Raw genomic sequence first — 12,492 nt, forward strand, 5'->3', positions numbered from 1 at the left:
TGGCGCAGTCATACAAACAACTCTGTTTTTTGACTTCACACTTCACGTAATTTTGAAAATTTTAAAAATGACTTGAAACTTGTCCTGATAACTCAGTTATCGAGTTAATACAGCATTCTGATGAACTGTCTGAAAATTTTATGGTCTATCAGTTGGATTATTGTTGGATGTGTTGGGATGTATCCTTTTGGTCTCTAAGGCAGATGATAAATTTTATTTAGCCATGACCATTAACTATTAATTTTTTAGGGGCTAATCATAATTCCACATTTTCTGCCATAAGAAGGACTACAGAGTTTATCCATGCCTGTGACTTCCAAATGCTTTTTGGGAGTGGAATTTTTCCTATTCCTCCCTATTAACTTTACATAGCTTCTTAAAAAATACAGTGGAACTGCTCTGGGTAAAACTACAGTGTGAGGCCCTGAGTTGAGCTCCCTAACTCACCCACCACCACTGAAAGTGAGCCCTGGGGATATCTATGACTCAAAGGAGCATGTTCGAGAAACCATTAATTTAGGAATATACTGCTGTTGCTGAAGTACCAAAGAGGTTTCATAAGTGCTCTATTTTCAAATTGTTCTTATACCTAGCTTGTCTTTATGTCTGTGCCATGCTTGATTTGGTATTTTTTTAACATCTTCATAATTTCCTTTTGTTGCTGCAGAGGTAGCTCAGTCATAAGTAAAGCAATCGAAAGAACTGTGTGGTAAGACGGATAGAAAATTTTCTCTATATAAAATATATACATATACATGCACGCACACGCTGCAGATCCTATCTGATCAGCTTGGTAGACAACATGGCTAAACATATTTTGATGTCTCTGCCTTTTGTACAGCTCACACAACTGAAATGATGTCTTGACTAGTATAAGTTGTTTCTAGATAACATCAAAAGGAAAAGCACAAAAATCTTTGAAAGACTGATGGGGTCATCCAGTTAAATCCAGGTCGAGATACAGCCGTACAGTTAGTTCCGGCGAGGATCTGGTTATTCCATAAAGATGCAGGCAGGGCTGTTCTAAAAAGCTACAGATCTCTTTCCCGTATAGGGACTGCACTTTCCCTCAGTGACCACAGACTTGACCTTAAAGCTCATATGTGAACTGGACAAAGAGAAAATTGCTGAGATACACTGGTCTCTGGTAGGAGAACAAGCTCTGCTAGCCTCTCATCTCCCCTCAAAGGACCAGAACTTACATGGTCGAGATCAAGAGCATTGTGTAGTGCTGGAGTGGAGTTCTCAGACTTTAAAAGCTATTTCGTCTATGTGGCAGGTCCTCTTTTAGGATTCTCCCTTCTATTTGATTTTTTTAAAAAAATCTCTTCAGAATATCTCTAAGTAAAACAAACAGATTAATTGAATCTTCATTTTTCAAAGAGTCCTCTGGCTGTAATGTCAGCAAAGGAATAGTGCTGACAAGTGCAGATGCCGTCCCTGGTAAGGTTTTCTGTGAATTTTTCCTCATCTCTTCCTACCATTGTACTGACAAACATTCAGGATCGAGAACGGGGAGAGCCCAAGGAAAGAGCTGGCAGTACCCTCTGTTGTAGGCAGAATTTTAAGACTGCAACCTCTCGGAGTCCTGATCCCTGGTGGACATGCCATGTATAACCCTCTCTTCTTGAGTGTGGGCAGAATCTGAGTATGATGGGGTATAGCTCTCATGATTAGGTTACTAACCAGTTGACTTTGAGTTAATCAAGTGGAGATTAGCCATATGGGCCTGACCTAATCAGGTGAAGCTCTTAAAAGAGATTGGTTCCTTCTTGAAGTCCCAGAGATCCAAAGTGTGAGATAAAATCTTCTCCTGGACTGGAACGAACAAACTGTTGTGGTGTGAGAGGGCCACATGGTGGAAATCTGAGAACAGCCCCTGGTTGATAGCTGGCAAGAAAAAGGAGACCTCGGTCCTACAACCACAAAGAACTGAATTCATTTAACAACCAAGGAACTGGAAAGAGGATTCCGAGCCTCAGATGAGAACACGGTCCAGCCAGTACCTTGATTTCATCCTCATGATGCTAAGCAGAGAACCCCAGTCATGCCATACCTGGACTTCTGACCTATAGAACTAGGAGATAATAAATGGGCATTATTTTAAACTGATAAGTTTGTGGTAGTTTGTTCAACAGCAATGGAAAACAAATACATTGACCAATACATTTTTAGTTTCAACTGAATCTTCAGAGTCACGAAACTATCAAAGGGCATCCTTAGTGCCTGTCTACTCAGAAAGGTAGAGAAGAGGAATTAATGCTTGCGAACTGGTCTACCTCAAGCATTTCTCTTCGTCAGGAATCTTTAGATGTATTCCCCCAGTCCAGACACAGTTAACTAATCAGGAGTTAATTTTATCACACATCAAGTTGCCCGTAACATAGAAGATACTCTAACTTTTACCCACAGAGACCTGTTAGCCAATAGAGATATGATGCCCTATAGCAAGAACCTGAAAGGGGTTCTTCTGATTCATCCAGAGTCTAGTTCATCTTATCAAAGCCAGAGATTATTCCATATCAAATTTGAGACTGAAGCTTTTTTTTAAATGATAATTTTTATATGGAGCATGCCTTGATACACTTCCTCGGGAGCCCAGTGGAGATGATTCTTACCATGTTAGGTGGGGGACAAGAACAGGGCTAGTAGAGAATAAATATATTTTTGTATATTTTACCACATTGTTCTTTTGATTGCTTTACTAGCCAATATATTTATGTCTGAGCTGATGTTCTCTGTAGCAATAAGAAGAAACGATGAAGGTGGTAAAAATCCTAAGTCAAGCCTGGCACAGATATAAAGACAGGTAGATGTGAGAGGAATTTAAATATAGAGCATTTATAAACTCTTTCAGTACTTTAGTTTATTCTTGTGCTAAAAAGGCTCTAGTCCTAAATTGGTTTTCAAACTTGTAATAGACAAGAAGAAGAAATTGGAAATGTTAAGAAGTGGAATAAGAGGAAAAGCAATCTATAATTATTTGCAGATAATTTAATCATTTGCAGAGAAAACCCTATAGAACCTCCAGACTTTACTGGGAATAACTGGAGCATTTAGCAAGGTAGCATTTCTATACTAACAGAAAACCTGGAAAACTAAATTAAATAGAAGATGCCATTTACAGTCACGTCAGGTGTTTTCAGTAATCACTAGTTATCACTTTAACAGAAGGTGTACAATACTTTTACAGAGACAATCACTGAACTTTATTGAGAGGTAAACTTCACTATGAAATTTATCATATATACTGATCTTTGACAAGCATAACAAAAATGCATAGTGAGGATAGTGTCATCTCTTTCATAACTGGCGTTGGGATAATAGGATATTCATATGCAAAGAATGAAATTGGACCCTTATCTCATTTTGAACCACACAGAAAATGTTTTTGTGACTGTGCACAACATGATTTTGGACTATACACAAAAATCAACTCAAAATGGATTAAAAACTTAAACATTAGACTTGAAACTGTAAAACCCGAAGAAGAAAATATAGGGGAGAAGCTATTGGACGATGGCCTTGGCAGTGATTTTTTCAACCACAAGAAAAGTCAACAGAAGGAAAAATGGACAAGTGGAATTAAACTAAAACCTTTCTGCACAGCAAAGGAAACCATGAACACAACGAAAAGGCAACCTATGGAATGAGAGAAAATATTTGCAAATCATATATCTCATAAAGGGTAATCCAAAATATATAAGGAACTCCTGCAACTCTGTAGCACAAACCAAAACCAAAACCAAACAAACAAAAACCAAATAACCCATTTTAAAAATGGTCAAAGAAACTGAACAGATATGTAAAGTGCTCTCTCCATCACTAATCACCGGGGAAGGGCAAGTCAGAAACACGAGATATCATCTCACACCTGTAAGAACATTTCTAGTCAAAAAAACCTGAAGGTAACAAATGTTGGTGAGGGTGTGGAGAAAAGGGAACCCTGGTGCACTGTTGGTGGGAATGTAACTTGGTGCAGCCACTGTGGAAAACAGTAGGGAGGTTCCTCAAAAAATTAAAACTATAACTACCATATGCTCCAGCAAAACCACTTCTGGCTATAGATCTGAAGGAATAGAAATTAGGATCTCAAGGAGATCTCTGCACTCCCATGTTCATTGCAGAATTACTCACAATAGCCAAGATATGGAAACAACCTAAGTGTCTGTGGATAGATGAATGAATAAAGAAAATGTCTGTGGTATTTTGCTATGGCAACCCGAGGAAACTAATACACGACCCCTCTGCGCTTATATCCCATACTCGTCTAGAACCATTTTCAATTTACTCTTATGTAAGAGCTTAGTGTTACCAGTAAGTTGAAGAACTAATCATATCCTTAATTTAAAGCAAGGCAGAGAGTCATTTAACATCTTGCCAGATGGTGAGAGAATAGTTATTTTGTCTGGAGGTTACCTGTGTTTTACAAAGTAGGCTCTGGGATGTATCTTGCGTTGTGTAAATGTCTCATTACACTGGAGCTTTCTCAAGCTTGTCAGCTCTTCTGTAAGTAAAGATTATCTCAGGGCCCTCGGGTTCTACACCCGTAATGATTATAATCAAATCCAGAAAGGATGCTTTTGATTCTGTATCTGCCACTTGAAAGGACAGTGAGCAAAACTGAATTCCTGGTGCCGAGACTGCATGGAATTCCTTTCCTTGGCAGAAAGCCAGAAGAATATTTTTGTAATTAAAATAGCTGCATAGCTTTAGGCAGAAAAGACCTCTAAGGAAAAAGAGAAGGATAACTTTCCATTATTGATTTTATTTTGCTGCCTTTAAAAAAAGAAAGAAAAAAACCAGAATATAGAACCGTCAGTCTCTACTTACAATACAATATTCTTTTTACCCTCAGTTGAAATATGCACTATTTGGCAGACGTGTATGGCTCATCCAGAAGAGTAGCTGTCAACACGGTGTGAAATCAGGTGGGGTCTGTACTGTCCCAAATACCTACCTTCCTGGCTCCATCATATAACATCTGTCCATTCTGTCACTAGTGACATTCTGTACAGCTTGCTGTTGGTACAGACCTGGGACCCAGGTTTGTATCAGACCTGGGAAAGTAACGTTATTGGGAATCGCCCTAATTAAAAATAAACTATTGTTGAAGGAAGGAAGAAGTTAGGATTATGACTCATTGCAGTGGAGCAATTCAAACAGTCAGGGAATTGGGTTGGGACCCTACATATTTTGAGTGAAGATAAAGACAGTTACAAAGCGGTAGACAAATTCTAAAGAGTAGGAAGATGATGGAAACCAGCATAATCAGTCTCATAGTTTTCTCTGGAATCAGAAAGGGAAGCTGTCCTAGAAACACTCTGGGTATTTGCAGGAATGAAACTCTTAAATATGTACTACATTCATGGAATACTTCAAGCAGTGAGGAGATTTTTCATATTTAGTGTTAAATTTCAGATTAGTATTTAATATATAGCTTTTGAGCTTATGTGTATGTAATCTAAACAACATGTTGTTTGGGGAAATTCATTGTGAAATGATTGGGGAATTCAGTGAAATTCAAACTGCTTAGCCTAAACTGATCCGTTAATTGACAGTTAAATTTTATACATTGATGAACAGAGGAAATTTGTACCTTACAGACCATTTTGAGAATGAATAAAGTTTGTAGGTGGTTAATGAGGTAATTTGTGTATATACTAGCCTATCCACAAATTGGCAGTTTTGCATATAGTGAATGAATGTTTCAGGTACTAGGGGTAATACAGATGTACAACACCAATGGCTTATTTACAACACCAATGGCTTATTACTTATGAATGCTATAGAGCCAAACAGCAAGATTGAATGTTTAAATTATACTGAAAAGATTAAGGAATCAGAATAAAGGATGTCAGAACCCTGTGTATATTAAGCGTTCTTTTTTTCTGGATTTGGACTGATGGAGAGAATGTGATGGCTTTAAAATGATATTCAAGGTCAAACATAAAAGTTCTACTGCTTTGCTTATCTGAAATAAACCAAGAGCCAGGAAGAAAGTTTGGGAATGTCCCTATTGTGCCAGCATTGATGTTACAGAGTCCATGCACTAAACGTGCATTTCCATCATGGAAAATTCCCTAAGACCTCACTTAGCATAATTCCTTAATTCATTTTCGAAGCCAACATGAAACAGAAGCAACAAATATCATGTCTGAAGCCCTGGGTTCTAGACCGTATTCTGAAAATCATTCTTCCCATATGATCTTGGGCAGATGGCCAGCCCCTCTGTTTTCATATCCTTAAAATAAAAAACACTAATTGGAAATGGTCTTTTCATGCCCCTTGCAAGTCTAAAGAGCCCAGAAATCTAAGGCAAGTGTGTTTTGTTTTTGTTTTTCCCTCCTTCTCTGCATTCTTGATTCAACTTTTAGCATCCCATTCAACTAGCTGTAGGACCTTCGACAAGACGATTTAACATCTTAGTTGTTTCCTCATCTTGAAAAGTGGGGTTAATATTTAATAATAAGTGGGAGGTCTTCTCTGGCAGTCCAGTGGTCAAGACTCCGTGCTTCCACCACAAGGGGCATGGGTTCAATCCCTGGTGGGGGAACTAAGATCCTGCATGCCGCACAACGTGGCCAAATTTTAAAAAAAAAGCATAATAATAATAATGAATGGGAAAGTGCTTATATATTATCTGGCACCTAGTACGCCACCAGTAAATGTTACCCTTCCTTCTGATCGAATTACTCAAATTTACATGTTAGTATAATATCGGCCATTTTTGTCTGCTCTGGGCCATTTGGTTTGGCTTATAAATGTTGATTCCTAGCTGTATTTTAGAAAATTTGAAATCTGAAATCGTATATTCTTAGGAAAAGCTGGTATGCTTGTGATCTGCGTTATCTTCTTTTCACGCCGGCCTCTCAGCGCCACATCCTGTGACCGCCAGTTCTTTTTGCTGGACTTGCATGCTCCCAACACGCCCCTCTCTGCCCAGGAGCGAAGAGGCTTCTCAACAGGGAAAGTTAAAATTTGCTGTAGCCATCTGTCTTTTGTTGGAGGAAGCAGTTTAACCATAAGCTGTAGCTACTGTTTTAACAGATTTACAAATAGCTAGGGCGGGTCTGGCACAGGCCCAAGTAACCAATTGGACTCCTGTGTCCTAATTTAAGACCCACTGCCAGGAAGAAAACTTCCCTTAGATACATCAGACTTTGTTATTTGCAGGGTGTCAGTTAAGGTATTTGGAATAGAAGATCGAGAACACAAAGGACAGGAAGGTAGGACCAACATTTCACCTGTGCCGGGGTGTGTGTGTGAATTTGTGGAAGTCTGTTTCATTGGGTTGGAATATTTTTGCGTTCAGCATACCTCAAGCTAATAAAGAATTGAACCTCAGTTACCATGTTTTGCTGTAGGAAATGATTAAGAGTGAGGTCATTTATCAACTCGTCTTGTGTATTCATGGCAAAACATTCCGTCAGTCCTGATAGCATTTATGATTTTCTGACATTGTGTTATGTATATTGGTAACTATTTATTTATTCTTTATCTGCCTTCTGTACATAAAGATAAGCTCCGGAAAGGTAGGGACTCCTTTTTGTTCTGTTCACAGCTGTATTTCCAGTGCCTAGAGTAGCGGTTGGTACCTGGTCGGTGTTCTTTAGATATTTGCCAAATGGAGGGACCTGATACACAATGTTTGAATATTGAAAACTTAGAACAGGAGTTGGCAAACTAAGGTCTGAGGGCCACATCCAGCCTTCCACCAGTTTTTGTGAGTAAAGTTTTATTGGGACACAGTCATGCTCCTTTGTTTACGTACTATCTGTGGCTGCTTTTGCGCTGTAACACAGGCTTGAGTAGTTTTCACCGAGACCATATGGTCCAGGAAACCTAAAATCTCTACTCTTTGGTGATTGCAGGCCTGAATTAAAGCACGGAGCTTGAGATCTGGCAGACCTGGGTTTATTTTCTGGCCACTTAGCTGTGATTTAAGCCGAGATTGGACTTAAATCACTGGAAAAAGACAATAATGATTCCTGTCTCAATGAATGGTCGTTAAGGGTCACTGAGATGAACACTCAGGGAATTAGCTGCTGTTAGGGAGCCTTGTGTGTTAAGCATTTCATCTGTTGTCAGCACATTTATTTGCAGGGCATTGGCTAAATGGAAGTGACTGAGGCCTGGCCCTTTCCCATGTGGCCACTGAAAAGTACCTGGAGTTTTTCCTCCACTCTCTATCTGCTTTGATACCATTGCCATGTAGTTGTTCCTGCTGTGATATGCTAATTTTAAAAATGTAGTTTTTAGAAATATCTGTTGTTTTATTATCATAACAGCTATTAAAACTGCATCTTCTGAAGTCAGAATACAATTTAATTTTTATTAAGTTCTACTTCATTTAAATTACAAAGAGAAAAAAGCATAATTTCTACGTATGGATGTACTTTCACAGATAAATTCCTTTAAAGGAGACCAAAACGCTAAAGCAGTGAAAAAACCATCTACTGCTATAAGCTAATGAAAAAGTGTATCTATTTGTCTTTCATAAAATTAATATATTCTTTTTGAGCATTTGGAAAATACAAAGGAGTATAAGAAAATGGTTAAAAATTATATTCCCACTACCCAGAGAGAAATTTGACTTTTAATGTTTTTCTCCCATTTAAAGGTTTGAGATGTAAAAATAATTTTTTGCCACCTTTTTTAAACTTAATATTATATATAATATGTTGTCCTAAGGCATAAAAGTATTTTAAGCATAACTTGTGGTAGTTTTACCAATATCATATTTTGAGAAATGTCAGCGTTTTAGAAAAGTGCAAGAATAGTGCAGTGTACACCTGTGTATGCTTCACCTGGAATCGCCAGTTTTTAAATGTTGCCATGTTTTACCTCCCTGTATAGTTTTATTTTGGTGAGCCCTGAACATGATTTTTAATGACTACACCTATTTAATCTTGTGTATGTATCATAATTAACCATTCTCTTATTACACCTATTAGTTTCTTTTACCTTTTTTTTTTCCATTTAAAATTGAGTTTAGTGAGCGTATATATTAAGCACTATACATACAGGATCTTGTTTTTAAAACCATAACCCTCGTGGGTAGATATTACAGAAGAAAGGATTAAAGCTTAGGGAATTTAAGTAACTTGCCAAGAAGTGGTAGAGCTGAAACTTGAATCCAGGTCTCTTGGATTCCAAAGTCCCTGTTCTTAGTCATTTCCCAGGACTGCCTGTCTGCCCTCTACTTAGATGATGACTCTTCTGCAAAATCTTCCCGACTTCATCTCTCTACTCTTCCTCGGCTCTTAGCACTCCCTCTTTTTAGATGGGTCAGTAGATTATTTTATTACTTCTTCACTTGTCTCCCCACCGTATTAGACTATGAGAACATTTAGCTGGGTCTGTGTTAGTGACCTAGTATTCCTTGTTTCTGGCACACAGTAGCTGCTCAATAAACATCTGTTGGATAAAGAAATGAATAGGTGAAAGTGTCTTAATGCATATTGCTAAATCACTTTTCAGCACTCCTGTACTAGTGTAATTTTATTAGCAAGATTTCTGCTACCAAGCTCACTGCACACTCACTAGCAATGAGAACTTGAACTTCAGCAACTTGAAGAACATGTTGTTTGGACCATTTTATATCCACATCATTCTTCCACCTTTCTATACGAGAAAGATGTAGGTATATCCCATTTCCTTAAATGAATATTTTATTTTTATGAAGGCTGTCGTTCATTGTCATCATAAAATACATATTCATTGAAAAAAATTATTAAATTGAGAGACATAAAAAGAGGGAAAAAGCATTAAAAATTCCAGCAGTCTGAAACTTTTTTGATTTAAAAAAACCCCTTCTGGTGTTTTTGCATCTTTAAAAATAAGCCATATGTTCCATCTTCCTTTCTCGAAATAATACATACTGTGAATATTTTCCTATATATTAATGATCTTTTGAAAACCAGATTTTCAAAAGCTAAGTAGTATACCATCTCCAGGAAAAGAAAAACACATATTTATTGTCCAGACAGTATTCTATGATTGTATACATAGCCATAGTGAACAGTTTAGGACACAAATCTTTGCGCACAACACTAAATACTTGATTTTTCAGATGAAAATATATCAGACATACAGAAAAGTTCAGATATTAATATAACAAACACCCAAAGATCTACTCTACAGATACTTTAAGGTATCCAGTAACTTCACTTTTAGAGTAGAAACTCCAACTACATATAAAGTGGTTAGAAAGAAAAACGTGTAGCATCAGCAGAGATGTTTCTGCCTCGGTATCCCCTAGTTTATGTCAAATGAATGTTAGGTTTTCCTGTTTGTGCAAATGTAGTTCAAGCTGTCTCAGATCTATTGCATTTATCCAGTCCTTTTCTTTGATTCCTTTGGGGACACTTATTTAAGACGACTTTCCTTGACTACTGCATCAAGAGCTGGCACAGCTGCAGACACAGCTGTGGCTTTTTTAGTTTTAGCTAGAAACTCATCATTCACACTTCCTTGAACCCAGTTGGATGTGTTCTTGCTTCCCGGTTGGGAATGCTATGATTCAACCGTTTATTTAAATATATATTGAGGATACAAACTGGATGAAATCCTTATGCATTATCAGATGTAATTTCTATTGTCTTGTGCTGTCTTGAGGGTTATACATTGCTTTCACTGCCACTAATTTCAACAAGGAAAGACATGGACATCATAATGGTAGAAATGTGTCAGCTCATTCTGAGGATCCCCTGCTTTTTTTTTTTTTTTTTTTTTTTTTTTTTTTTTTTTTTTTTTTTTTTTCCCCTGCTTTTTTGGTCTGCGAGTTGGATCCTCTAATTTGTAGTCTGCATCCCAATACTGACCTTGTTTATTGTGCTGACTACTTGAACTTTCATGTAAAATATTACAAAAAGATATGAAGAGTACGTAAATGCCCCCTCCACTGAAAAGTATCATCTCATCCCCTTGCCAGACAGTTGATTCCAAAGAACTCAGAAAATTAACATAATGAATGTAGTTTCCCCTTTTTATTTAGTAGTGGAAAGATTAACCATCCCTGCCACACATTGAAATATTTTGTTTTTTTCTTCATTGCTCATTGCTGTTGCTTTAGTTTCTTGTTAACTTTTAACTTTTTGATTTCTTATTTAGCTATTTATGTTAATTTTGCATTACCCTGCTTAATCTATACCAACAGTGACATTGAAGGGAAAGGGACAGATGGAGGAGTTTCAGGAGGATTTTAGCAGCTACTTCCAAATTCTTATTTATATGTATATTTTCTACGCTTAGATCTAGGGTACCCTAGGGGGAAAAAAAGAGGCAAAATTCTCTTCAAAGATCAAAAGCAGCTATAAGTGAATGAACACCTTTAAAAATGTGGCCTCCAATCCTTTTTTTGTTTCTTCTTTGAGTTACATGTAAAGCTCAGCTGTGTTTGATGTTTGCACATTTCAGGCTCTTTGGCGATGCGCTTTGGCGCTTAACTTTCTTTCTCATTTTCCCTCTGCAAGAGAGTCACCTGCACTTCGGGGCTGGGAGGCTGTGGGGAGGGGGTTGTGGTCCCCAGGATTTCCAGAGGACTCGGGGCCGCTTAGTAGTCACCTCATTTTACAGAAGTCCAGGGTGGAAGAAGGGACTTAGCTCGGGCCCACATTTAAGGAATTACGATGCCAAGAGCAAATACTGGTCTTCAGATACTCACATTTAATAGTTAGTGTCCGTGGTCTCTTTACTCCACTATTGTTTTCACCTCAGGGCAACGGTTCTCGCAAAGCTAAGAGTTTTAGAGCAATACTTTTGGTGATTCCATGCTAAAAGGATCTTATACGAATGATACTGAAGATTTTGATGTATTTTTTTTCTTCCCAGGATTCATACCTGTATGTAGCCTTGGAGTGGCTCAGGTGGGCAGGATGAACTTTGGAAAGGATGTCAGCACCTTGAAATATTTCACCATCTGTGGCTTACAAGAGGGCTATGAACCATTTGCCGTTAACACGAACAGGGATATTACCATGTGGCTAAGCAAGAGGCTTCCTCAGTTTCTCCAAGTTCCATCAAACCATGAACATATTGAGGTTTGCTTTTCCTTTGAAAATCAGACCATTGCCAAAAACCAGGAGCGGGTGTTCCTACTTGGACAGTTACTGTCATTTACTTAAAATGATGGCTCTGATGTGTTCCACTGTAGGGGAATCTAAGGACAGGATTACCCTCTGATTTTAGGTTCTTATGAGAGGCTGATTAGACTGATTACCTACAGTTAACCCTCGAACAACTTCGGGGTTAATCTGCATATAATTTATAGTCGGCCCTCTGTATCCACGGATGCAGCCAGCCGCAGATTATGTGGTGCTATAGTATTTACTATTGAAACATACCCACGTATAAGTGGATCCAAGCAGTTCACACCTGTGGTGTCCAAGGGTCAACTGTATATAATTCTTTTTTTAATGGAGGCAATGTCAGGCTCCATCTGAATATATACAGTTTTAACATGAATTTCCCAAATCATCTTCTGAGTTA

At 38.0% G+C, this 12,492-nt stretch overlaps 1 protein-coding gene across 1 annotated transcript in view; it reads left to right on the forward strand.

Annotated features, from left to right (window-relative positions):
- Positions 1-12,492, forward strand: part of RYR2 (ryanodine receptor 2) — a 509,874-nt gene that overhangs the window by 261,022 nt on the left and 236,360 nt on the right. Inside the window, exon 30 of the mRNA XM_027091861.1 lies at positions 11,836-12,044. Coding sequence (XP_026947662.1) covers positions 11,836-12,044 — 209 coding nt within the window. The remainder of the gene's footprint in view (positions 1-11,835; positions 12,045-12,492) is intronic.

The sequence above is a fragment of the Aethalodelphis obliquidens genome, unplaced genomic scaffold, assembly GCF_003676395.1.
Source record: "Aethalodelphis obliquidens isolate GAN/ISIS:26980383/991018 unplaced genomic scaffold, ASM367639v1 scaffold73, whole genome shotgun sequence".
In the NCBI taxonomy this organism is placed as follows: Eukaryota; Metazoa; Chordata; class Mammalia; order Artiodactyla; family Delphinidae; genus Aethalodelphis; species Aethalodelphis obliquidens.